At 40.5% G+C, this 27,923-nt stretch overlaps 1 protein-coding gene across 9 annotated transcripts in view; it reads right to left on the bottom strand.

The window, feature by feature from the left end:
• LOC140453534 (phosphatase and actin regulator 4-like) overlaps window positions 1–27,923 on the bottom strand; it is a 180,996-nt gene that overhangs the window by 44,549 nt on the left and 108,524 nt on the right. For 2 of the 9 annotated variants that reach the window (XM_072548294.1, XM_072548287.1), the window contains exon 1: window positions 8,217–8,419. The exons of 5 other annotated variants lie outside the window; for them this stretch is intronic. In XM_072548294.1, coding sequence (XP_072404395.1) covers window positions 8,217–8,301 — 85 coding nt within the window. In that variant the 5' untranslated portion in view covers window positions 8,302–8,419. Of the gene's footprint in view, window positions 1–8,216; window positions 8,420–25,607; window positions 25,720–27,923 lie in introns of those variants that run through there. 2 more of the 9 variants (XM_072548288.1, XM_072548286.1) reach the window with 2 other exon arrangements.

Genomic DNA, 27,923 nt, shown 5'->3' on the forward strand with positions numbered 1-27,923 from the left:
TTCTCATGGAAATTAATCATTCGCTCACAAGAGAGATCAGAGTCAAATGGTTTCTGACCTCACAGCTATCAGGTGTCAAGAAGTTCAAAATTGAGTTAAAATTATGAGTTTTGCCAGTAATCCCAGACAAAAATGATTCTATAAAAAGGAATGGCTCAATTAAATGATTTGGAAAAATTATGGCACATAGCGTTCAATTATACAAAGTGAGAAATCACAGGCTTTGAATTCTAGAATGACAAAATTTCAAATGGTAAAGAGAAAAGAAATTTGAAGGAAGTCAAAGACTTTGGGTGCCCACATACACAAATCATTGAAAGGCGGACTGATAAAGACGTGGAAAGTCTGGCTTTTATCCCAATAGGGCTTGAGTATAACGGGGTGGAAGTCAGAGCCTTGGCATGGTTCCACCTGGATTGCTGCATTTAAATTTGAGCACCAAACCTCAGGAATCGCAGAATCATGGGAGGGAGGAGGAAATAGATGTGAACATAGGAAGTATAGTAAGTGAATTGGCAGATGACACCTAAATTGAAAGTGTAGTGGACAGCAAAAGGATTACCTCAGTGCAATGGGAGCTTGATCAGATGGGCAAATGGGCTGAGTGGCAGATGGAATTTAATTTAGATAAATGTGAGGTGCTGTATTTTGAAAAGACAGACCAGGTCAGGACATCTAAATTTAATGGTAAGGTCCTGACGAGTGTTGCTGAACAAAGAGACCTTGGAGTGCAGCTTAATAGTTCCCCGAAAGTGGAGTCGCTGGCAGATAGAATAGTGAAGGTGGCATTTGGTATGCTTTCCTTTATCAGCTAGAGCATTGTATATAGGATTTGGGAGGTCATGTTGCGGCTGTACAGGACATTGGTTAGGCCACTTTTGGAATAGTGTGTGGAATTCTGGTCTCCCACTTATAGGAAGAATGTTGTAAAACTTGAAAGGGTTCAGCAAAGATTTACGAGGATGGAGGGTTTGAGCTATAGATAGAGACTGAATAGGCTGGGGCTGTTTTCGCTGGAGTGTCAGAGGCTGAGGGGTGACCTTATAGAGGTTTATAAATGGCAGGAGGGTCATGGATAGAGTGAATAGACAAGGTCTTTCCCCTGGGGTTAGAGTGTCCAGAACTGGAGGGCATAGGTTTAAAAGGGACACTAGGGGCAACTAGGGTGGTGCATGCACATAATGAGCTGCCAGAGGAAATGAGGCTGGTTTAATTGCAACATTTAAAAGGCATATGGATTGGTATATTAATAGGAAAGGTTTAGAGGAATATGGGCCAAATGTTGGCAAACAGGACTGGATTAATTTAGGATATCTGGTCAGCACAGGCAAGTTGGACCGAAGGGCTATACATCTCTATTACTCGATGATAGACAAATACAAGCCAGGTTTATGCAATCTAACATAATAAGGAAACCATTTGGCAGGTAGAATGAAATTACTCTAATTGGTAGGAAACTCATACAAGAGGGCAGGTTAAAATTAAAACTCCATTATTCAGGAGCGCAATCATGCAAAGGATATTGAAAACTCCACCCTAAAAGTTGTACCTTGTGGATTAATTAAAGCTTTCAACACATTCATCATTTTGGGTATTGAGTGCATTGAAAGGGGGGGGGGGGGGAAAGAGTGGTGGCTTAATAAGCACAATTAATAAATTTGTGTATCTAATCTAAACCTAGGTCAAACAGCACAGAAGCACATCATTCAGCCCAACTGGACCAAGTGGATCTTTTGCTTCGTATGAACTTCCTTTTACTATACTTCATCTCACTGTCATTACTAGAATTTCTTTGGAATTAAATGGACCTTTAACAAATTCAATATGCACATATCAGTCACAATTGCTCTGTTCAAAGACAACTTTGTGTTTCCACAAAAAATACTACATTTAGATATTTACAGTTATACCAATACTTGGTAGGATGTACAATACAATGAATATGGAATACATTTTGTAAATAAGAAATTTTGCCCTTAAAGTAAAAGGCTCATATTCTTTGGACTTGATAATGTCCTCAGGTAAAGCAGTGGGGAGGTCCTTCTTATTCTAGTAGTGGGATGAATCAGATTAAAGTTTGACAGTGTATAAATTATGACACTTTGAGCAATTTTTTCAAAATCAGAAAAAATTCATTTTTTTAAATCTTTCAAAAAAAATCTTCTGGAATTTCACAATTCCTAGCTTTCCCACAGAGAGATCCAAAAATATTTCAATGATATCATGCATGTGTACTTATCCCAGATAAGCCTTCCTGATATTTCATACACAGTGGATGCTTTTTAAAAAATCTGCAGAGGGGGAAATCCTTACACAAGGCATTCCTCCAGGGTTCATTATTGAGACATTCTGTTTGTGAAATAACTTGTTCTAATAAAAATTTCCTCAGTGAAACCTGGAAGCAACTGTATCCTGCAAAGTTTTGAAGTCAACATTGTCACAGCAAATATAGCGTGCAGAGTGAAGAGTTCTGAAAGATCATTGCAGCTCAAGACACAAAGTGTCTTCCCAATTACTAATGTTCTTCAGTTGTATTTAGTTTTAGTTTGTTTTCTGTAGTGGCAAACCAAAATTAACCTTTGATACTGTGGAATTAAATACCTGCCAACAGGTGATAGGCCAAATCCCACATTGGGGAAGTATGTGGGCAGCGAACTGATTCTCTAATATTGGGAAATGAACAATTAGACAATCTATTTGGTGTTGGATACTGCAATGCTGACAACTGTACCATCCACCACCACACACGCACGCACGCACACACACACAAGCTTGTGATTTTGAAAGACTCTTGTTACAAACTGAGACACAAGATATAATTTACATATATTTTAGAAGTTTGAAACTTTGGGGCATATGGACTGTGTGCGACTGAAGGGGATTAAAGATCAGCTTGTACGTATTGCTGTAGCCACGGTGATTTCTTTCAAAACAAGTAGAGACTTCCCAGAGAGTATTGGGGATTTGTTTATATTTGGAGAATTTATGAGTAAACAAAGTAAAGTGTCGTGCATTGTGTTTTTAGACAGCAGATTCTGGAATTTGAGGGTTTAAGGGAAGCACCCATAGCTTGGAAAAAAGCTTTTTAATTTTAGTCAGACAGTTTGCGTTAGTCTTGGCTGAAGTTGGATGTGTAAAACAGTTGCTGCTAAGGGAGATAGTTTAGTCTTGTTAAGAGTTTACCTCACTGTAAGGAATTGCATTTAAAAGACCCAGACCAGAAGTGTTTAGTGAAAAGCCTGAAAGGATTATGTGAAGCAGAAGAAATCCAAACTCAAATGGCCCACTTGGAATATTGTGTACAGTTCTGGTTGCCCCATTACAGGAAGGACGTGGAAGCATTGGAAAAAGGTGCAGAGGAGATTTACCAGGATGTTGCCTGGTCTGCAGGAAGGTCTTATGAGGAAAGGCTGAGGGACTTGGTTCTGTTCTCATTGAAAAGGTGGTGGTTAAGAGGGGATTTGATAGAGACATACAAGATGATCAGAAGATTAGATAGGGTAGACAGTGCAAGTCTTTTCCAAGGATGATGACGTCAAAAATTCATTGCTAGGATATGGGTGTTGCAAGGCCAACATTTATTGTTAGTAAATGGATAATAGTAAGCCAGATGGATTTTTCCAAAAATGCTTCATGATCACTGTTGAACTCAATTCCAGATTTTTATTGAATCTGAATCCCTATCATCTACCATGATGGAATTCAAACCCAGGTCTCCTGGGTCTCTTGATTAACAGTTTGGTGATAATACCAATAGGCCATTATTTAATCCTGTCCCTGCTCCTTCCACCAACATCAGGCGAAAGGCTTTTTTCCTTCTCTTTGTACAGCATACATCCTACTCTAATGATGGCTGTACAGAAGCATGTTATTGTAGAATACATATTCATCTCAAAAGATAGTCTTCCTAGTATATTTATAATGATGGGATGTACAATGTTGAAATGCCTCCTTATATGCTGTGCACTACTTAAATTAGTTGCAGATGGCCTATATTTGAAAAGAAACAAAAAAAGTCTGACGAACAGCATATCTCAAACCCAATTGTTTTCATGTCAGATATGCCAAGGCAACAAGAGAAACATACTGCTTCGAAGAATGTTCCAAAATCTTAATGTTTAAGCTCCTCCCCAAAGCATTCTCCAAGAGAATGAGATCAGTACCAGGTCAGTAAGATGAGATGACAATGGATCTCAAAGGAAAAATGTTTAAGTCAGCCTTAACTACCACGTCCAACTTCTCCAGGATTGATTTTGAAGCAGCTTTTACTGTGAAATTTTCCCCTTCTATAAAGGTAACAATTTTAAACACAAGTAACATCAACATGGATCGTTGGGAGGAGAGCGAGAGGGGGACAGAGAAGAGGCAAAGCAGGAAGAGGAGGAGAACGGAGAGTGAGACAGAGAGAGAGGCAGAGGGGATTGCGTGAAGGGGTGTGGGGAAAGTGTGTGCGTGTTTGGGGGAGGGGGGTTTAAGTGTGAGAAAGTGAAGTGTATGTGGGGTGTCTATTTATATGAACATGAAACTAATGGGCAGGAAGTGACCTGCTCTTAACACACACATTAACAATTAGGAATGTATTCCAGCAATGCATTGCTCTTGAGAAAGGAGAAATGCCTGACATTCCACCTGTCTTTGCATATTTGTTGTTTAAGTTCAGTCTTCAGATCTTCTCATTTTGTTGAGTTGAAACAATCAACCAACAGGTATGCTCTCCAAACATTTAATCATTTTGTAGACATTTATCTGGTCACCTCTACGTTTCTATTATTCTGAAGTAAATGGATCAATTCCTTCAGACCAAGTGGCTATGGATTTTGTCAACTACATATGTTTGCCATTCCCCTCCAGATCTCACCAAGGGTATGATGCTCCCCACCACATGGGACACTATAACTGGCACAATATTCCATAGTAACCTGACCAGTCAAAATGATGTATGTAGTTTTAAACCAATGGTCACAATATTGTCCCACTTTGATAGAAACACAACTACCTAATCTTCCAAAAATAGCTCCAACCCTCAAAACTGTTGTTAGTAGAACCACTGACCAGAAAAGAAGTAGAATTGTAAGGTTTAAATTGATGAAGACGCAATCAAAACACAGAACTTACGAACGAGTTTCAAGATTGCTGAATTTACAATTCAGAACCAAAAGAAGACAGAGCTGAAAATGTGTTGCTGGAAAAGTGCAGGAGGTCAGGCAGCATCCAAGGAGCAGGAGAATTGACGTTTCGGCCTGAAACGTCGATTCTCCTGTTCCTTGGATGCTGCCTGACCTGCTGCGCTTTTCCAGCAACACATTTTCAGCTCTGATCTCCAGCATCTGCAGTCCTCACTTTCTTCCCAAAAGAAGACAGGCAGTTGATAATTACTTCGAGAGAATCTGCTTCAAAACACTCTGATACACATTTTAATATAGGAATTGGGAGTGACGTTGCAGCTGTAGAGGACATTGGTTAGGCCACTTTTGGAATATAGAGTTCAAATGTGGTCTCCTTGCTATAGGAAAGATGTTGAGAAACTTGCAAGGGTTCAGAAAAGATTTACAAAGATGTTGCCAGGGTTGGAGGGTTTGAGCTATAGGGAGAGGCTAAACATGCCAGGGCTACTTTCTCTAGAGCATCGGAGGCTGAACGGTGAGCTTATAGATGTTTATACAATCACGAGGGGCATGGATAGGGTGAGCAGCCGAGGTCTTTTCCCCAGGTTTGGGGAATGCAAAACTGGAGGGCATAGGTTTAAGGTGAGGGGGGAAAATTTAAAGGGACCTGAAGGGGCAACTTTTTCATACAGAGGGTGATGCATGTACGGAATGAGCTCCAAAAGATGGAGGAGGAGGCTGGTACAATTACAACATTTAAAAGCCATCTGGATGGGTTTATGAATAGGGAGGGTTTATAGAGATATGGGCCAAGGGCTGGCAAATGGGACTAAACTAATTTGAGATATCTGATCAGCATGGACGAGTTGAACCAATGAGTCTGTTTCTGTGCTGTACATCTCTGACTCTAACTTGCCTTTGGTATAGGGAATGCTTTTTAAAGCTCTCTTGCCCACCACTGTATTCCATCGCTGATTCTACAGAGTGGGCACACAGAAGAAATTAGCGACTATGATATAGTCAATGTTTATGTTGTGAACACTACCAATAGTTACCAGATATCAATATAAGCAATGCAAACTGGCAGAGGAACTGTACATTGTAAGCTTGTGTTCCATTCCTAGACAATTTCTGATTCTCAAACAGTAACCAATTTTTATATGGAATCTGTCCAGAGTTAAGTGATGTTAAACCCCATAAGCACCACAGCGTGACAACTGCACACAGCCTGGGAAGAGGGTCAAAAAGTAGCTAGCGTACCAGGAGTTAAACTGAGGCCCTTCTGCAAACTTACCCGTGTGTGTTAAACACTGATTATAAAACATTATTTTGAAGGAATGAGAAAAGGAAATCAAGGGTTATACAGAAAACGCAAGCATGTGGAATTGAGGATTACCAGATTAGCCACGACTCGATGGATTGAATGGCCTACTTCTGCCCCTACATCTTATGGAGAAAGGATCTTCTCTCCAATAGCTTGTCCAATACTTATCTCTCTACATAGTCAAAACAGACAATTTGCTCAGTTATGTGCACAAACTGGGGGCTGTTGTTTCCCACATTACATCAGTAGTGCATTGGCTCTGAAGCGCACAGGGGAAACCAGAAGCTGTGAAAGAAGCTGTTAATACAAATTTAACATTCTTACAAGTCGATGTGGGTGTGAGCGAGAAGGGTGGCAGGGAGCAAAAGTTAAGGGAATTGGCGGGAACATGAAGAAGAAAATCTGAAAATCAAGGCCAAAGGATCTTGGAAACTGCTCTAACAGAATCAATGCCACTCAAAAGTAACAAACCCTACCTTCAGCTCCACATACTTTCATTTTCCTGCAAGAATTTCAACAACCCAAACTCTCATTTAAATATCTTATTGAATTCAAGAGTCAAACATGCATTCTAGATGACAAGTTCACTGATAACCTATTGGCACTTCATATTAAGTACCTGTTTAAAAGCTGACAGAGTTGCAGTTCTAAATGAAAAGAATGCACAGTTTCAAGAAATGCAATCTTCAAAAAAAAATTAGGATTTTACTGAAATTATATTTCCAAAAAGTAAGGTTAAATGTTACTCAGAAGCATATGCCCCATAAATCCATCATTTTAAACTAATAACCTTGGAATTTTTTCAGACATGGTGACTGTTTTAGTATGACGTTGGATGGGGCCCCCTTTCAGAAATTGCAATGGAAACCAATCTACACAAAAAAGCTCTCATGCGCAGGGAGGCTGTGATTAACTGTTTAGGCTGTGAGGGAAAAAAAATCCATCACCCTCTTGAAAAATTCCAATTTTAAAGAGATGTCGTTGACAGTCTACAAAGTCTTTCAAAACTGATCACTCCTAATTTATTAATAAAATAACTTTCAACTATTTAGTATATTTACATAATAAGACCTCTCAAAATCTTCGCAGGAATGCGGTCAATTTTTTTTAAAAATGAGTGCCATCTTAGGAGGTAAGTGGAAACTGTCAACTCCATCCAAATTTATCATAACCAGAGACCTAGTGAGAGAAAAGAGATACAGCCAGTACGTTGTTTTCTCTTTGCTACCCCCTTACAGTTCAGATATCAACCTTGGTCAAGAAGGGGAGTTTTAAGGAGAATCTTAAATAAGGGAAAGGCAGCAAGTTTTAAAGGGAGAAACTTCAGAACTTAGCAGCAAGACACCTGAAGACATGGCCAGCAATTGGTGAACTAAAGAAACCATGGATGTGCAAACTGTTGAATAGAATAATTTAGGGAACAGGCAAATTAGTGGAACTTAAATGGTATGAGAAAAGGGAATCACTTGCACTCCAAATCCTGGTGTTGCATTTTGCAAGGGCCAAGGGAGAATGGTTGTTTTCTATATAAATAAAAACGTTTTGCAAAAACATCTTTCTCACCTACTTACAAAACCTGTGGAACATCTGAGCCCGCATGCAAAGTACAACTTGCAGAAGATCTAAAAGTGTATCTTAATTTCTTTCGCAGACATACCAAGTGTAATCTGATATACAGCAGCTTTTCACAGCCCTCAAATTCCTCTCACCAGATCAGTTCACCTGAACTAGAATGGCGTAATATCACCTCAGTAAATGGAATGCTCACTGTATCACACAGCACTTACCATTAATGGCTGCCTCAGGCACCTTAGCAAAGGAAGCCTGCCCCATTCTAAACTTTCTTCCTCTGTCATTTATCTTAAGAATCATGTAGTTTCAGGATCACTGTCAACGTAGAAAATTAAGAGCTGCATGACAGACACAGCCCCAGCAGAGTGTCGCACTTCACAGCCTGACTCATTCTAAATCCTCAAGGGCTGTCCTGGCTTCATAAATAAGGTAATCTTACTACTTCCCTTCTCAGATGAATGCCCATCATTCCTCAATGCAGATTACTTGAAGTCAGAGGTTAAAGGGGGAGGGGATTAAATCCACAAATAGTGTGCTGATGCTGCTGCTAGCACTGTGGCTGTGGGTCCACTTGTGACTGTGCAAGAGCCCATAGGTGTGTGTATATGTGTTCCCACCCACTACTGAAATCTTATGTAAACATTCTGTTGTACCCAGATCCTGCAACAAACGCACCAAACATCAACTTCCTCAGTGCCCTGAACAATATTTGGACCTATGTGCTAAATCCTGTCATTAATGACTCTCAGTTTTATATCGGTCTCCACCCTGAAAGTGTATTGGGTCACAGAAGGGAACACATTTATAAATATTCCTTGAATTAAAACAAAGATCACTTTGCATACAGTGTGGAGTTACTGCAGCCTGAACGCCTGAAGTTTTTTTTAAATTAAAAAAAGCAAACAGGAATTGGAAAAGGAATGAATGCATAATTCAGGGTTTTTTTAGGGGGGGGCGCGGCATGAACTTCAGAAGGATTTTGAAAGGTAAGAGACGTACAGTAAGACAAAATTATTTTAAAAACACATTAACTGCATTCTTAAAGGCTGACAGGAGAGATTGCCATATCGTATGAAGCTCCTGCTTTCAGATGTGGCATTAAACCAAGTCCCTGCTACCTGTTCTAGGTGAATAAATAGTACCCCATTTCATTATTCTGAGAAGTGAAAGCCAACATTTATATTTCATCTTTCAAAAAGGGGGACAACAAAAAAACTCCTTGGCATATGATCACAAAAGATTCAGATATAGGCGTAGAAATACACAGAATGTACAACAGATTTGGGGGGGGGGGGGGGGGGGGTGGAGGGGAGAAGGGTGCAAAAGGGACACTGAAAAGCACAGAGACTTTTATCCCATCAAAATATTAATGATTCTTTAAACTAATTTTCTGAATCACAGGTGGGCCAGGTTGTTAGGCTCCCCAGATTCATTTGCCATAGTAGAGTCATGCAGCAACTGCAAAGGACCTGAGGGGAGGGGATGCAAATAGGAGATGGAGGAACTGAACACTAACTTTAAAACAGCTACAGTGGCCAACAAATTACGTATGCCACACTCCCCATCCCCACCCTTCACAATGGGGCAATAGAAAGAAAATATGCCTCACGCCAAAAAAAATAGCAAGTCTGGGCATAATATGGAGAAACCGGAGCTCTCTCTCCTGGTTGCTTGCTGCCTGGAACAGTCCCACGTGTTAGCAAGGCAAAAACCAGATGCAGTAACAGGATAAGCAGTCAATCAATATCCCAGAAAATTGTGTTTCAGAAACTGTGGTCTTCTATCCACAAAGTTTATTACTTCACTAAAACAGCAAAAGAGAAAAAATTGTACAGAATTGTACTCCTGCCGTTTCCCAACCCACTCCCAAACTTAGCATCCCAAAGAGATTTACTCTGGGGTAGCATTTTCAAATGTGTCATTACTTTCAGTAACTCACCAAGATACTAAACTTCACACATAAGCCAGAATTGAGAAGTCCAACAACAAGGTACTTAACCTCACGGGGATTTAAAATAAAGCTGTATCCTGTCTTCATTGAATACAAAGTGACAGGCAAAGAATGTTTGCACTTAGGAACAGAACAAGCACCTGTCTGATAACATGTGCCTCTATACAAGTGCAAGATGATGCACACTTGTGACAGTGTTCACTAGACAAACACTGGAACTTTGCTGATTTATCATCATCTCCACAGCCAGGGAAAGCTGCTTAGAACTGGAATTCACCAACTGTTACCCTCTGGTAATTGGAGTCAATGACTGGACCTGGAAGCTTCCTGGGTGGCAAAACCCCAAGTTCTTGAGCCTTATGTGGGGAGACCACCCAAAGAGTTCGGTGAAGCAGAATGACCAATATTGAGGAAGCAAAATTGGGCAAAGAGAGGTATGGTCGAGGGAGCAAAATGGAGCAGCACCAAGGAACTGCTGCGGGGCAAAGAGGTATAGTATTGAGTGATCACAAGGGGCAGAGGAACAAAAGTGATGAAGCACTGCGACAGAAGGACAGCACTGATAATATACTGAGTGAGCGCTGCATGGCAAAAGTACAAATCTTTTCAGATTTCAAACAGTGGCACTTTCTGACCTGTTCAGTTTCATGTAAATAAAAATAAATCTCAAGACTGTTATTGTACAAGAGCTGGGGAGTTCCTTCAGACTCCACGCCAACATAAAACCAAAGACAGATTTTAATCACCAGGGGACTTTCCTGGGAATATAATGACCTCTGAATTCAACAACAAATCAAGGATGTCCATAGTTCAAACATAATCCAGTGTTTTCAAGTTGCTATGTAAAATTAGGACATAAAGCTTTGAATCCTGACGTTTAGGCCTTCAATGTGCACTGCCTCTATCAGTGGTAGAGCCTGATAAGCAGGTTTTTTTTTAGTGCCACCTTTCAGTTTGACATGCACTACGAGCAATGAAAGCCACAGACATGCGCAATCCTTTGTTTCACTGAGCTGCTCATTCAGTAATGGTGCTTTTCTTTATGTTTGGTAAATATTAACTTGGGATGTGGGCATCAGTGACAAAGCCATCATTTGCTGTCCATCCCTAAGTGCCCCTTAATTGAGTGGCTTGTCAGGCTGTTTCAGAAGGCAGCCAAGTATTAACGACACCACTGTTGGTCTGGACTTGCATCAACAATGGCAGATTCCTTCTCTTCTTCTTTATTTACAACAATCTATCATTGCTGTGACCAACAGCAGCATTCTATTCCAAAGTCTGCCGACCTCTCAGCTGATTTCCACCAGCTCAAACTGCAAAGGTGCAACAAACAAACATACCACCATTGGGTCGGGTTCCATGACCCAGCATCCAGGTGAGGGCCCATTCAGGAACACAGTCCTTCAATTTTCAGCATGATAAGCTGTTTTTATCCAGCTCACCATGCATGCTGCTGATTCCAAGTTATAGCTGAGAGGCAACAGGCAAATGTAACTCTCTGGGACTGAGATACATTATCATTCATCACCGACACCAGTCATGCATAATAGTTACATTATACTACAGTTCAGAAAGAGGCCATTCACCCCACTAAATCTCTGCTGTGTATGACAGACAATGAATCCACCATTTTGCTCATTTCCACAGAGCTCTGCAAAGTACACTAACTTACATTTTTAAAAGCACATCAAACTAAATTCAATACCTAACCATATAAGGAAATATCAGGAGACACAAATACAGGTGCTCAAAGGCCCGTCAAACTTAACACTTCTATCAGTGTATCTGAAAGGAGCAGCTAATTTCCAAGAAGAGGGTGGTCTTGGGAAAGCATTCTAGAACTTAGGCCCATGACAAATGAATGTACAGCCATCAATGGAGTAAATGATTAAAGTCAGAGATATGCAAAAGGGTGCATTTAACACAGTTGGGAGGGTTGTAGGGCTGGAGGTGGCTGCAGGGATAGGGAAGCAGAGAGACCATGGAGACATCTGAAAACAAGAAAATGTTGAAGTTAAGGAAGTTCTAGCATGTAGGCAATATAAATGAACAAGGATGTGGTGTGAAATGGAGCACTGGAAGAGCATAGATTTAAGCAGGGTATAAGAGGAAATACCCAAATGCAATGGAACTTAAACCCAAAAGGCAATCAAATCATGGATAGGATATTCAAAAAATCAACTGAGGCAGCAGTGGGCTATGTGGCAGTTGGAAGGGACATGAGAGAGGTTACTAACTGGGGGAAGTTTGGAGATCAGAAAGGAATTTTCAAATATAGAGGCTGCATTAAACTTTGAACCGCAATAACTAGCTGTCCCCTCCAACTACAGCATTTCCAAACACAGCTTAGAAATCAACATCTCTGAACAAATTCATACTGAAACAAAAGTCTTGATGCTGAACAAAAGTTGAGTAGGAAGGGGAAAGGGATGAGAATAAATGCACAATTAAACTCAAGAACTGACTTGCTTTAGTGTATGCTTGATCTGATCTCACACATTTGTTGCCAGCCCAGATATCAGACATGGACATTAAGGCTCTGTCTTTTGGTCTATCATTCTTTACATGTAAAAAACTTGCAAACCCATGGTCTCTATTAGATAGAAGAAAGGGCAGAAAATATATGGAAACACCACAATCTGCAAGTTTCCTTCCAAGACACACACCATCCTGTCACTGGGTCAAAAACCTGGAACACTCTGCTTAACAGAACTGGATCTACTATAATGCATGGACTGCACCATTTCAAGGTGGTTCACCATGACCTTACCAACCATTAGCAATTAGGCAGGACAACAAACACTGGCTTTGCCAAAACCTTTATGGTTTCATGAACAAATAAAAGAAATGTCAACTCCCATTTTCCATACACAATAATGACGAATAAGCCCACCAGGATTGTTAACGTAGGAGCAGGCTTAAGTCACCTCATTTTTCACTTGAGGACTCTGCAGCTTTCTGGACTAAATATCAAGTTCAATAATCTTAGGGCTTGCGCTCTTCCAATTCCTTACCCCAACCCCCACCCACCAAGCCTTGTTATCACACAGTCTGCTATTACACACAACTCATTGTTAGCCACTAACAGTTCCCATTAATAGCTAATCATCCTCCTAATCAGATCATTATCTACTCCTTTGTCTCTCCAACTGTTCTTCTCTTTCTTTGGGCTCTACCCCCATCTATCATTAACTCTTTATTCCCTCACCCCACCCTCTCTTCTGCATAAAAAACATTTTCCCAACTACCAACTGTTCTGAGGAAGGGTCACTTGATCCAAAACGTAAACGGATTTCTCTCCACAGATGCTACCAGACCAGCTGAGCATTTCCAGCAAGTTCTGTTTTTGTTTCTGATTTACAGCATACACAGTTCTGTCAGTTTTTATTTAGCATGCCTAGATCATTCAGCCCCTCAAACCTGCTTTGCCATTCTAGATCATGGCAGATAATCTACCTCAGTATCATTTTCCCATGCAATCCCACATTCCTTGGTGACACTTGCATCTAGAAATCTATCAATCTCTGTTTTGAACACGCTTTGAGTGTGACTGAGCTTTATCAGCCTTCTGGGGTAAAGAATTGCAAAGATTCACTCCCCCAGGTAAAGAAATTCTCTTTATCCTTCTCCTTCAGCCAGCAACCTACTCCACACTTCCAACATTTTGTACTCTATTTCTGAATTTGCAACTGCTATTTTTGCTGCACCTGTGTACTACTGAAGAACACACCTTCATAGTCTCCTATTCTTTTGGAATCCAATGCAGACTGAATGTTGCAAAGTGATTTAGCAAAATGAATCACACAAGTCAGCTACCACTGGAAGTCAGTCTTCTGCCACGTTAAAATTGAACAACTGATTCAAGCATAGCATGACTGTGCAATATCAATTTCTCCTCCCCCATGTGGCCCGTCATCCCCTTCCATCCCACTATACTCACAACTGCACTGAATCCATTAACAAGTACAGTGTTTAAGTAAAGTAACCTAAGCCACACCAGCGTTGAACTTTCAGAATATCTCCTCAAGGGGGAGGTATTCGCATAGTGCTGCTGAAAACAAAAACCAATGCAGGTCACCCCCATCATGTTTGGAGTTTTCTTTTTAAAGTCCGGCTGCAGGAAGGCTGTTACCTCAGCCTAACTGCACAGGCCAACCTGGTACCTGTAAAATTCCACACGTGAGCACTGTCCACTGTTTATAAAATTATTGTGTACCAGCTCCCTCTATTCTTGACTGAGACTTGACTGGTAAGATCCAGACCATCCAAACTGCATTTCAGTTTTATACTTACCAACTTGCCTCTCTATTGTGGAAATGTTCCCATATTCTACACACACCTTACCACCTGCTTCAAAAAAAAAGCAATCCTAATCTCTCCACTCTCAAAACTAACATTCATTCTCCAAGTTTTCCTCATTCCTCCAAAGTCTTGTGAATTCATTGCTGCATCAGAGTGACACTCTTGGCATTATGATTTGGATGCTCCACAATCCAATTTGACCTCTGCCATGACAGACAGATGTCATTCCTTTCACAGTCTCATGCTTCTCTCCCACCTTCAATGCTGTTGGCAATTCCATCCTCATTTAACTGTAATCCACTTAATGAAGACTCCTCTCTGGTTCTGCTCGTGCCCGTCACAAAACTGGTACCACCTCTAACCCGAATATTTATAAAATGTTTTCTTTCCATGATATCAGGAAGCATAAATTAAACTTATGTCAAAGTTTTTTTTAATGTAATGTCATTCTGATGTACAGAACTTCAGTATTGGTGAAATAAGACATTTTGTCAAGGACTTGTGTCTTCCAATACTAAACACAATGCATAACTACCAAAGGGAAAACAGTATTTATACTGAGAGAGAGGAATGTTGATGGCTGCAACCAGTTTTGAGTGAATTTTCCACATACACATGGAAAGATTACTACACAAATGCAAAGACCATTAAAGATTTGCATAACAGCAATGCAGTGTGTCATTTGACATTGCTAGCCAATTTAGTAATATAGTTCAAGGAAACCATTGACATTTGCAAAGCAATAATATATCATACGATTTTAGTCCACTACCATTATGAGAATCAGAATTCATAATTGTTGGTCTCTCGCTACTACAAAGTCCGGGCCCAAACTGACGACATTAATAAACGTTGGAAGCTCTGCGCCAGTAAAACATGTTCTATCTGGAAATCTTCTCGATTAGAAGGGATTTGGTCTTATTTTTTGAAGATCTGCTGAACACTGATGAAACCTTGGACATCATAACATTTTCTGCAGATTCTTATTGATTTTCAACAAGAGCATGGCCAAATTTGGATAAAAATTATGCTCCCTGCAATGACAGTCATCATTTCTACTTCAACCAACAGCGTGGAAATAATTCTGGATCAGGCAGTGATAAACAGAAGGCACTCCTAAATGTTCTTTGATGTTTCATTCTCTGCACATTGACCAACAGGCAACGACATAGTGGCAGCATTAAACAAAGCCTGGCTCCTTGGATAGTACAGTAATGGAATGCACTGAACTTCCAACACATCCAATAGAGAAACTACTGGAATTGAAATGTGAAGGGCTGTGAAGGTGAGGATTCAGGAATAGAGATAAGGTTTGGGGAAAGTGGGGAATGGAAGGAAGAAATTCAATGAGAAGTGAAGAGGTAATCAATGGACAGGAGGGGAGGTGGATGGTGCAGGTGGGAAATAAAATTGCTCCACAGACATTGGGAATGGGAATGTTCCAACAATCTCTCGTTGCTCTCACAACAGAATTCAAGACCAGTCTAGAACAAACTTTTGATACAAATGTAGTTCTTTGGTTCTGAGTTGAGATCAAGTATGGAACTAAGAGAGATAATAATGTAGAAGGGAGCACAATTGAAGTCATGTTGAGTTATGGGCATACTGCACATAAGCTATTGAGTGGAGGTCCATGATGTAAGAAGCTTAAGGGTAGTCATATTCCAAGCTGTCCTACAATAAGAAAGTTTGATTCCCCCTTGCACAGAGTCCATCCACAGTTTGAGCAACCAACAGACTGGCACCAGCTCACTGTCCTAATAAATAGAGTATGCACCTCATGCTGTCCCTGGCAGAACAGTTTTATAGGTGTTATGGAGCAGAAGATGAAAATAGATAACTTATTAGGAACGGTGAGACTGATAAAAACAATCTTCTGTTCCAAAGTTATCGCACTCAAATGTTATTGCCTCCAGAAATCCAGCAAATTTGACTGTGCTGCTGCTATTGGCTTTGAGATCCATACATTGAGATTCAAGAACACGAACCCAATCCCTCTCATCAGCAAAGTTTTGCCAGTTTGAGACACAGTATGTTTTTGCAAACCACACAAGTGAGACTGCAACAGAAGATTGTCATCAGGTTACACCCTCGCTATCCACTGTGCAGTGAGTTATAGAAACAGAGAGCATTTTCTGGAACATTTTTGGATTCTATAGTCACAATGACAGGAAGTGCCTGACTGACAATTTGGAAATTGGCCTGTGCAGTAAGAAATCGAGGCACTAAGACAGCGCAAAACTAATTTAAAAAAGTGAATCTTTGCCTAGCTGTTCAAACGAGGATATTGCTAAGATTATTCAGCATATTGTTGGTGTACTCTGATGTTTTCCATCCAGCAAGGGTTACTAAATATTGTCAGTCTCTTTGTGAAGTTTAGTATTTGGAAGGTGGTAGCCAGAGCTCCATTAGCAGTTCTCCCAGTGTTGAACCAGAGGTGGTTGGACATTCAAGTGGTTTTGACCCCATGTTCTGGAGTTCCTTCCCTAAATTTCTGCCTCTTCATACTTGATTCTTGCTTCAAAATATTATTTAAAACAGCCTTTGAACACAAAAATAGAAATAAGGATGTCATATGACCCCTCAAGCCTGCTTGTGCCATTCAATAGGATAATGGTGATCTGATCTTGACCCAATTCCACTTTGATGCCTGATGTCTTGACTGCTCTGTAATTATGTTTGCCAGCCTTAAACTTTGACTCCAGAGTGCTCTAGAGTAGAAAGTTCCAAATATTCATAGTTCTTAGATATAAAATTCCTCATTGGTCTTAATAGGAGACTCAGTTTGAAAATGTGCCCCCAGTTCTAAATTCCCCTGTAAGGAGAGACATTGTACCAGCATCTACTTTGTCAAGTACCCTCAGTCTTGTGTTTTAACAGAATCACCTCTTTCTTCTAAACTCAATATAGGATCAACTTATTTAATCTTTCTTCACGAGACAATCCCTTCATCTCAGAAATCAACCTCCTCTAAACTGCCTCCAATTTAAAGTAATTCCTTCTTTAATAAGAAGAATAAAATTATATGCAGTGTTCTAGGTGTCGCCTCACTGAATAGCCAGTGAGACTTAACTCCAAATTTTTACATTCCAAATCCCTTGAACTAAATGCCAATGTTCATTTGCCTTTCTAATTACTTGCTGAATGAGGGTCGGTTAGCTAAATTCGCTGGATGGTTGGTTTGCAATGCAGAGTGATGCCAACAGTGTGGGGTCAATTCCCACACTGTCTGAGGTTACCATGAAGGTCTGGCCTTCTCACCTTTGTCCCTCACCTGAGGCGTGATGACTCGCTGGTTAAACTCAACACCAATAGTCCCTTCTCTGATGAGACAGTAGCCCCATGGTCCTCTAGGACAATGGTGACTTTACTTCTGTACCTGCCTGGTGACAGTGATTCATTTACAAGAACAACCAGAGATCCTTCTGTATCGTAACATTGTTTTGTGTCTCTCTATTTGAATGATCATTTGCTTTTCCATTCTTCCTACCAAAACAGTTCACCTGCCACATCCTTGCCCACTCACTTCACTAATCTACAACCTTTTACAGATCGATTACGTCATCACGTGCCCGCTTTCCCACCTATAACTTTATCAGCAGCAAATGACTCTTCCCAAAATCCAATACGAATCCCTGTGGCACCCTACTAGTTAGTTTGTATTTTAAAAATGACCTATTTGTCCACTGTTTTCTTTTGGTTAGCCAAGTCCCTATTTCTGCTAATATATTGACCCCAACATCATGAGCTCTTACATGGAATAGAAATATTTTATCATGTACTTTGTCAAACTACACAAGGAACTGCAAATGCATTTCACCTACTCGTTTTCCTTTATCCATCTTACTGGTTACATTCTCAAAACAATAATATAAAGTCATTGAACGTGATTCTCCTTTGGCAAAACCATGCTAACATTATTTATGGTATTATAATTTTCTAAGTGCTCTGCTACTAATTCCTTAACAACAGATTCCAAAATTAGTCACAGGACAGGTGCGAGGCTGACTGGCATATAGTTGCTTGCTTTCGGTCTGCATCCCTCCTTGAATGGGAATGTTATATTTGCAGCTTTCTAATCTGCTGGGATTTTTCCAGAATTTACGAAACTTTGGAGGTTTACAGGCAATGTAACCTCTATCTTTACAGTCACCACTTTTAAGAATATGGGATGTAGGCCTTAAGGTTCAGTGAGTTGGTCAGCTTTAGTCTCATAAGCAGGTGTAGTACTTACTTCCAAGTTTCAAGATCCATGTGCCTGATTTTCTAGTATTCTTGCGACATGGAGATGCTTTTAAAGTCTGCCATAATTCAGGCAAGTACAAACACTTTTAAATCACTGGGAATTCACTGATCCTCATGGGAGGCCTTGTGGTGCAGTTTTCAATCATGTTCCTGAACGTCATGGGAAATGTTAAAGTTGCTACCAAAACAAAGTGTTGTTGCTCTCAATCTCCTCCACACATGACGATAAAATCTAGATTATCACTCCAATATAGTAAGGAGAAAGTGTCACACTGAGTTGACATCTTCCAGTTGAAACCTTAAATGGAGGTCCTGTCCGCCGTCCAGCTTCAATGTGCCCATTCCCTACATCGTCTTCCTCTAGAAAACCAATCTGAAAGGCAGCTGGATCAGTTAAAATGATTGCTGACAATGTCAAGCAGACTGCTACAACAGGCTGAAGTAAATGACAAGTCAAACTTTGTCATATGTGCAAATTTTGGCACAGATGCAGAATGCAAGAAAACAGACTTGTTATACTGCTTATACTACATTTACAGAAATGTCAAGGACTCTTCAAAAACAACAAATTACTTTTCAAATGTACTCACTATTACATTCGTAAAGACAAAAATAAATTTGCTAACTGCAATCAGCAGGGGCATAAACAGTTAATTGTTCTATCTTGGTGGCAACTGTTCTGTTTCACAAAGCCAGTGTGTGCAGAATGATATTGAAATCAACCTTTAATCAGTCTTCTGTTTATCCACCATCCTTACCTAATCTGTCCTGAGAGAGAATCTGGAACTTCAGTAATTAAGTTGACCCTTAACTGGCCTTAAATGCTAGCCTCGCCAGTGATGCCCATGTCCCATGAGAAAAATAAAAGGTTTATTTATAAAGATATCATTTTACAAATATACACCCCTTAACTTGACCCTCCCAGTTGAAGTGCCTTAACTTCCCTTGATCTTGTTCTTTCATACATAACTATTGCTACAGTGTCCAGTTTTCTTGGACAGCAGCACAGCCAGGACATTGGGCAGAACTCTGCCTGGGCTAAGCAGCATCTCAAGCTCCTCGTTGTTATTGATGTAAAATAGGTCCAGATGAACATACGTAACAGGAGCAGTAGATCATTGATCTTTTGAGTCTGCTCCACTACTGATGGGTGATCTGTCTGTGATTCCAATTCAGCATTTTCTGATAACCCTAGTTTCCCCTGCCTAACAAGAATCAATCACCTCTATCTTAAAAATATTCAATAACCCCACTTTCCCAAACTTCTCAGTGAGAATGGCAAAGCTACACAACCAACAGTGAAAAGCTTTCTCCTAATCTCTGTCCTAAAAGGCATACCCAAGTTTTTAAACAGTGCCCCCTAGTTTTAGATGAACAAAAAGCATCCCTTCCAAATCCATCTTGTCAAGGCCATTCAGAATCTTACACCCTTCCATCATGTCACTCTGCACTCTAAATTCAAGCCTATCCAAGCTATCCTTTAAACAATCAGCTCATTTCAGGTAGGAATCTAGTAAACCTCCACATTGGATTTGTTCCTAGTTAAGGATACATCATTCGAGATGTGGCCTCAGCAATGGTGTATAATTAAAGTATAATATCCTAACCACCACAATGAGCCTTCTCGATTGCAGATAAACCTTTTGCGACTCATGGAACATAAAACCAGAGTCCCTCTGCACTTCTTTAGTTCTGCAGTCTATCTCCAAATAGCAGCATCTGCTTTTTCATTCTTCCAGCCAAAGTGAACAACTTCCCAGCTTCCTAGGTCATCTGGCAGACTTTTGCCTAGTTACTCAACCTATTTATATTCATTAGGAACTTCCTTATGTTTTCTTCACAAGATACATTCCTACTTACCTTGACGTCTGAGTGTCATATGGCCTACTCCCCAAATTTTGAACATCTCAACTACAAACTTACCCAAGTCTACACTCCCCACAGCTAATTAGTTGATGTGAATTGTTAACAGTTAAGGCTCCAGCACAAACTCCAGAAAGGCAGTCTGTAGATTGCAGTTTCATGGGAATAGGATCAAATCAGCAAGAAGATGAGTCTCATGGACAAAATGAGATTGGAAAGAATGCTGCAGGAAATTAGACTAATTCTAGGGAAACATCCCAGATCAGGGCTAGGTAGGAAAGGAAAACTTGGGGGGGTGGTGAAGGTGGAAGGAGATGTTTATTCAAAGGTGGTGCTAATGTGAGGAATGGAAACAGCAGAGGCAGCTGAATGTCTATAATGGATGATTCCTGCCAGTTCCAGGATCTTCACAGTCAGATAGTCAAGTAACAAGGTCAGACAGACACAGACTCCAGCGTTGACACATCAGCATAATGACCGTTGCACAGCAGAAATGTTATGACACACTGGGGCAGGTGGAACTCAAATCTGGGCCTCTTGGCTCAGAGGTGGGGTCATTATCACTGCCCATAAGCTACCACTATATCTGCTGAAAAACAGTTCAGAAAGAAAAGGTGAGGGTTCTTGTGGTGCAGTGGCAATTTCCCTGCCTCTGCACCAAGAGGCCCAGGTACAAGTTAAATCTCCTTCAAGGGTTATATATACAAGTTGATCAGAAAGTATCTTTAAAAAGGTGAAGGGATCTTGATGTGCAGCAATAATGTCCTTACTTCTGAACCAGAGGCCTGGGTTCAACTGCCAACTACTTAAGAGGTGTGTATTTACATCTCTGAACAGGTTTAGATTAGATTACTTACAGGGTGGAAACAGGCCCTTCGGCCCAACAAGTCCACACCTACCATCCGAAGAGCAACCCACCCAGACCCATTCCCCTACATTTACCCCTTCACCTAACACTATGGACAATTTAGCATGGCCAATTCACCTAACCTGCACTTTTTTTTTTGGACTGTGGGAGGAAACCGAAGCACCCAGAGGAAACCCACGCAGACACGGGAGAATGTGCAAACTCCACGCAGACAGTTGCCTGAGGCAGGAATTGAACCCAGGTCTCTGACACTGTGAGGCAGCAGTGCTAACCACTGTGCCACCATGCTGCCCCAAAGGTTGACTGGACATATCTCAATGCCTTGCTTCTCTTCATAAACTGGTGCATGTTATCCACCTGAAAAGGTTTAATGCTGCATTGAAGACATGCAGAAAATCAGTGTAGAAATCGCTGCACTCAGAATCACATAAGTGGATTCAGCTGGAAAGGGTCTTCAGTGGGGCTTGAACCCACGACCTTCCGATTGAGAGGATAAGAATGCTACTAAATAAGCCAAACTGGCAAGAGCTGATCTCTATACTTGCATACATGGAGGCCGTAAATTCAGAGGTTGGTGAAAGCCATCACATCAACAATCTTTCACCATCTCTCAACGCCTGAACTTTTTTTTTTGCTTTTACAGGGACATGGAGAAGTACATATTGTAGAATATAAGACAGTTTATAAAGTTGACTTTGATGCTTCAAAACATTTCACACATCTCATCACCAATTGGTCACATCAGCTGCTGCTATAGCACATAGAAAGAACAGCGTAAGCAAGCTACAATTTCCTCTCATTTCACAAAACTGCCCTGACTCCAAACTATGGTATGTATACTGTGTGAAAAGGATGCAGAAGTTTAATAGCTAAAAAGCACAAAATATTAAGCAATGAATGTTGGGGTAATGCAAGTTCTTTGTCTGGGTTCAAATATATTTCTCAACATGAAGATCATCTACAGAATTGCAAACTCTTTAGGAATTGTGTACATAACGATTATCATTGGCCCTAAAGCATTTATGTTCAGACCAAAACTTGGTTAGACAACACTCGAGAGTATTGTGTAAACATCAGGTCACCCTAATTATTGAATGGATAGCGACACGAAAGGGGCAGAAGATATTTACAGGTATGATAGCAGACCTGTGTGACTGTACTTTACAGGAAAGAATGAACAGGTTGGTTCTCTATTATCAGGGCAAAAATACAGACCATCAATATATGAAAAACACCAAGAAGTAGGACTGGGAATTCAGAAGGAACTTCTTTATCCAGAGTGTGGTGAGAATATGGAACTTGTTGCTTATGGAGTAATCAAGGTCTATAGAAGAGATACAAAGTAGAAGCTAAATAAGCACATAAATGAGAAAGACGGTAACACTGAGCCTTAGATGAGAAAGGACAGAAAATGTCTACTTCTGGGCTGTATATTACATATGATTCGATGCAGTAACCACAACAAGGACTAATTAGGGATAATCAGCATGGCTTTGTGCATGGGACATCATGTCTCACTAACTTGATTGAGCTTTCTTGAAGAAGTGACAATGAAAGCACTGCAGTAGACATTGTAGTTATGGGCTTCAGCAAAGCGTGCATAGTAGACAGATTCTGCATAGTAGACAGGTTAGCAAGGTTAGACCACATGGAATCCAGAGGAATATGCAACTGGATACAAAACTGGCTTGAAGGTCAGAGACAGAGGGTAGTAGTAGAAGATTGCTGTTCGGACTGAAGGCCTGTGACCAGAGGTGTGCCACAAGGAACCGTGCTGGGTCCACTGCTTTTCATCATTTATATAAATGATGTGGATATGAATATAGGAGGTAGGGTTACTAAGTTTTTGGATGACACCAAAATTGGAAGTGTAGTGACAGTGAAGGTGGTTACCTCAGATTACACCAGATCTATATCAGATGGGCCGATGGCTGAGGAGTGACAGATGAAGTTTAATTTAGATAAATGTGAGGTGCTGCATTTTGGGAAAGCAAATCAGAACAGGACTTATGCACTTAATGGTAAGGTCCTAGGGAGAGCTGCTGAACAAAGAGACCTTGGAGTGCAGGTTCATAACTCCTTGAAAGTAGAGTCGCAGGTAGATAGGATAGTGAAGTCAGCATTTGGTATGCTTTCCTTTATTGGTCAGAGTTGGGACATCATGTTGCGACTGTACAGGACACTGGTTAGATTAGGCCACTTTTGAAATATTGCATGCAATTCTGGTCGCCTTCCTATCAGAAAGATGTTGTGAAACCTGAAAGGGTTCAGGAAAGATTTACAAGGATATTGCCAGGTTTGGAGGATTTGAGCTATAAGGAGGGGCTGAACAGGCTGGGGCTGTTTTCCCTTGAGCATCGAAGGCCGAGGGGGTGACTTTATAGAGGTTTATAAAATCATGAGGGGCATGGATAGGATAAATAAGACAAAAGTCTTTACCCTGGGGTGGGAGAGTCCAGAACTAGAGGGCATAGGTTTAGGATGAGAGGGGAAAGATGCAAAAGGGACCTAAGGAGCAACTTTTTCATGCAGAGGGTGGTGCGTGTATGGAGTGAGCTGCCAGACGAAGTGGAGGAGGCTGGTACAATTGCAACATTTAAAAGGCATCTGGATGGCTATATGAATAGGAAGGGTTTAGAGGGATATGGGCCAAGCGCTGGCCAATGGGACTGGATTAGGTTGCAATAACTGGACATCATGGACTAGTTGGACCGAAGGGTCTGTTTCTGTGCTGTAAATCTCTATGAGTTTGTGACTCTAAATGAGCTTTGACCTTCCTTAATGAAGCATTTTGCAACCACTCACTCCTGCTCCAGGTTTACACCTGATCAGGTGGACAGGAAGCTGTTATTGCAGACATTTCTCAAAGAACTAGCTGATGGGAAAAAAATTAGGACTGGAACAAAAAAATAATCTTGCCCTGCTGAGACACATTTGAACACCTGCTAATGAGTAGGCCTGTGACAAAAAGGACTAACTCACCTTGCCAAATTCCAAAGAAAATTTTCAATGGTGAGCATTTTCTTAAAACTCTGGGTAAGAACGTGAGAAGTAAATGCAGGAGAAGACCATAAGACCCAGCAAGCTCATTCAATATGGCTTTCAATTCTACTTTCTTGTCCACACCCCCAATCTCTCAATTCCCTGATAAACAAAAAAATCTGCCCATCTCAGCCATAAATATATTCAATGTTTTCAATATATTGAATACATTCAATGAGACAGCATTCACAGCTCTAATCTGGGGTAAAGAATTCCAATTACTCACTAGCTTTGAGTGCCTTACCCAGATTGAGAAAGGTTACAGAAAAATGATGAAATGGGAGGGAAAGTTCATTACCAGCGGAAGCTTCACAACATTAATCCACCTACCCATGCATTCACAACACAGACTGATTAGAGCAGGGAGGTGGAATAAACTAACCACTATAAAAATAGCACGGACGTCACTTAATAAAAAACTCATTGAGAATGCTGATTTTGCCATTGAAGTTGCGCTGCCTGAAAAAGCTCTGCTGCCTGATGCTGCTGTAAATCCACAAGACTCTTTAAAAAGCATCCAATGCAACTTATATTTACATGATGTCTTTAATTTGTCAAAATATCCAGCAGTCAGGAATATTATCAGCTAAACGTTGACAGGTTCACATACAGTCGCGAGAGCAGTAGACCAAAAGGTTGGTCAAAGAGATAGGCTTCAAAGAATAAGAAAAGGTTTAGAGGTGGAGGGGTTTGGACAGAGAATGCCAGAGCTTAAGACACAGGAATAGGTACCTTCAACTTCAACTGTGATGTAGCTAAGAAAATCAGTGATACACAAAAGGCTGGAGTTGGAGGATGGCAAAGAGATAAGGTAAAGCAAAGCTCAGAGTTTGCAATTTGAGACCAAAAATACAATATTTATACTACATGACATTGGGTCTCTAATACTCCCTTTACCCTTGTGGAGTTTAATTAAAGAGCAATGAGGGAGGAACATAGCTGCTGTATTATGAACTTACAGTCCATTTACAATCACATGCTATAATTAAAATAATCACACCAAGAATATTTCAAGGCCTTACACAATTTCAAATGATACAGAAGAAACTGCATAACAATTGAAATGACAACTGCCAAAATGACAAATTGATCCAGCTGATATAGAGAATAACCAGGAAATTAGAGTGACCCCAAACCAGACAAAAATCATTTAAATACTTCAAGTTCTTCAAAAAGTTAGTAAGCTACCACAAAAATCTGCTGTCTGCAAAACAGACTGAGCTTGAACAAGAGCGGCTGATAGATATGCCATATAAAAGGTTGACATAAAGGATAGTATTGAGATGGCTCAAACCTAGCTGACACAGATCAGACATTGAAATTAAAGAAACTTACTTTCATGCTGAGATACCACTTTTGGAATACACGATGTACAAAACATGTAAACAACTGAGATAGTAATCCACTGGTCAGCTGGGTATCTTTGGTTGTGTTAAGTCAGCTGTCGTTCAAGCGTTAAGTGAAACTGTGGTGGGTGTAGCCCTGACTCACTGTTAAATTACGTATCAGAGGAGGAGGAGGAAATGTCTCTCTAATGCATCACTAAATCACAAATAAGGATAGAGCGTTAGAGGAGGAGACAGTGTGTTAATGATTTAAAGCAATATTACGGCCAACGTCAAAATAACTGGCAGTATTTAAAATTCACTTTGAAGTTTTTTTAAAGAAAACAGGAATGCTTGAAAACAATGGAATTAACATGAACAACATATAGGCATGACCAGGACAGAACAGAGCAGCGGAAATACAAGCATTTAAGACCTTGGCTGAAGAATGACATGAACTGAAACAGCATTTCTCTGGCTTTTCTGACAAAGCAGTTGTGATGAGTACACAAAGAAGCAACATATTAAACTCAAGATCTTTTCTACCCACCCCCTCAGGTTGAGTCCCTTTCAAATAATCCTATAGCTTCCTTCCCAGTCTAAAACTGGTATCCTTTGAAAGAATCCCCTTGCACCTCCCACAGCAAAACGAGCAGCAAGTCACAATACCCATCCCATTTCCTCCCTGCCCACCAGGAGATAATCTTACTCACCTTCTTCCCATCCTTCTAATCAATCCCAGGATCTACCCACTGACCCAGTCAGTGCATTAACCATCACCACACCCTCCCAAACGATGCTTCTGTATTATTGTTCACCTAAAAATAAAGTGTCACCTACGAATTCATTGTGAATGCTCACACTGACATTAAGGCTTTGACAGAATCCTGGTGAAGGAGTGATGATACCTGTTCCTTGAGTGGAGCTTACTAGACTGGCTATTTTTTCCACGACTTACCCTGTTCAAACTGCCAGTGGTATGGCCTTATCTTTAAATCTTATTTCAGTTGTAAACTTCATCTTTGAGCATCTTACATTGTTCCTCCTCTCAGGTAAAATGCTTGTTCAGATCCAAATATCACTCCAGGTTTCTCAACAAGAATCATCCTTGGAGAGGCTGGAGATCCAGGGAAACATGATTCGGTAGAATTCAGCCTCTATCAATCCATTTTGCTCTCTCCCTCTATAAACAAACTCTTCCAACCACATTCACAGCAATCACCTCAATCTTGTCTTACATGACCTTACTATTCCAACATTACCACCATGATCAATGTATGATCAATTCCTTGTCTTGTTCTCTACCTAAAATGGTCACCTGCTTCCCTCATTTCCTAAGATCTGTGGGACCATCTTTTTCAAATGCTCTCTACTGCCCTGGCCTCTAGTTAGTCTGTAGATTTAGCAAGTGATTCAGAAGGGCAAGGGAATGCTGTCCTGACACGAGGAATAAAACTTAAAAGCAAGAATGTTATGGCTCAATTATAAAGGGCATTAGTGAGACTGCATCTCAAGCACTGCACACCTGGTTTTGGTCTCCTTTTTTAAGTAGGCATGTAAGTATGCTGGAGGTAGTTCAGGGAGGTTTACTAGATTAATACATGGAATGAGATTCACTTCTGAGCAAATATTAAGCAGCTTGGCCTTGTGTCCACTAGAATGCAGAAGAGGGGTGACTTGATTGAGAAGTGAGATAATAGTCTTGACAAAGTAGATGTGGAAAGATTATTTCTTCTGGATCAATTCAGAATTAAGTGACTCTTTTAGGAGAGAGGCTCAGTGTTGTGTGACTTGAGAAGGTTTCAGGTGGTGGTAGAGGTCCACTCATTGAATATTTTTAAGGTGGAGGTAGATTGATTGCCTTATGTACAATAATCAGTGGTTATTTGGATTGATGGGAATGTGAATTCAAAACACAAAAAGATAGTCATGATTTACTGAATGGTGCAGGATGTTTGAAGATCCATAGAGCTCACAACTGTAATTTGTTTGAGCTTAGGTCTTTATCTAGATTTCACTTAATTTCCTGCAATATTCTCATCATGTCCAGGAGACCCATCATCTTGCTTGCTTAATCCTATTCCAACCAGACAGCTAATCATACAATTTGCATTCCTGGGCCCGATGTAAATTAACACTTAGCATCCTCCTCTCTTCAGGAACTGTCACTGTTCAAGTCTGCTTTTGTCACACTCGCCTCTTTGCCTGCAAAAAATCTCTCCTTGCAATGCCATAGCCTAATGCTAACCTTTCTTTCTTTCCTCTCCAAAGCCTATTCTGTCAATGCACTGTCGTCATTTCTCAAAACCATGCTCACCTCTTCCAA

This window comes from Chiloscyllium punctatum, chromosome 27, assembly GCF_047496795.1.
Source record: "Chiloscyllium punctatum isolate Juve2018m chromosome 27, sChiPun1.3, whole genome shotgun sequence".
Lineage (NCBI taxonomy): Eukaryota > Metazoa > Chordata > Chondrichthyes > Orectolobiformes > Hemiscylliidae > Chiloscyllium > Chiloscyllium punctatum.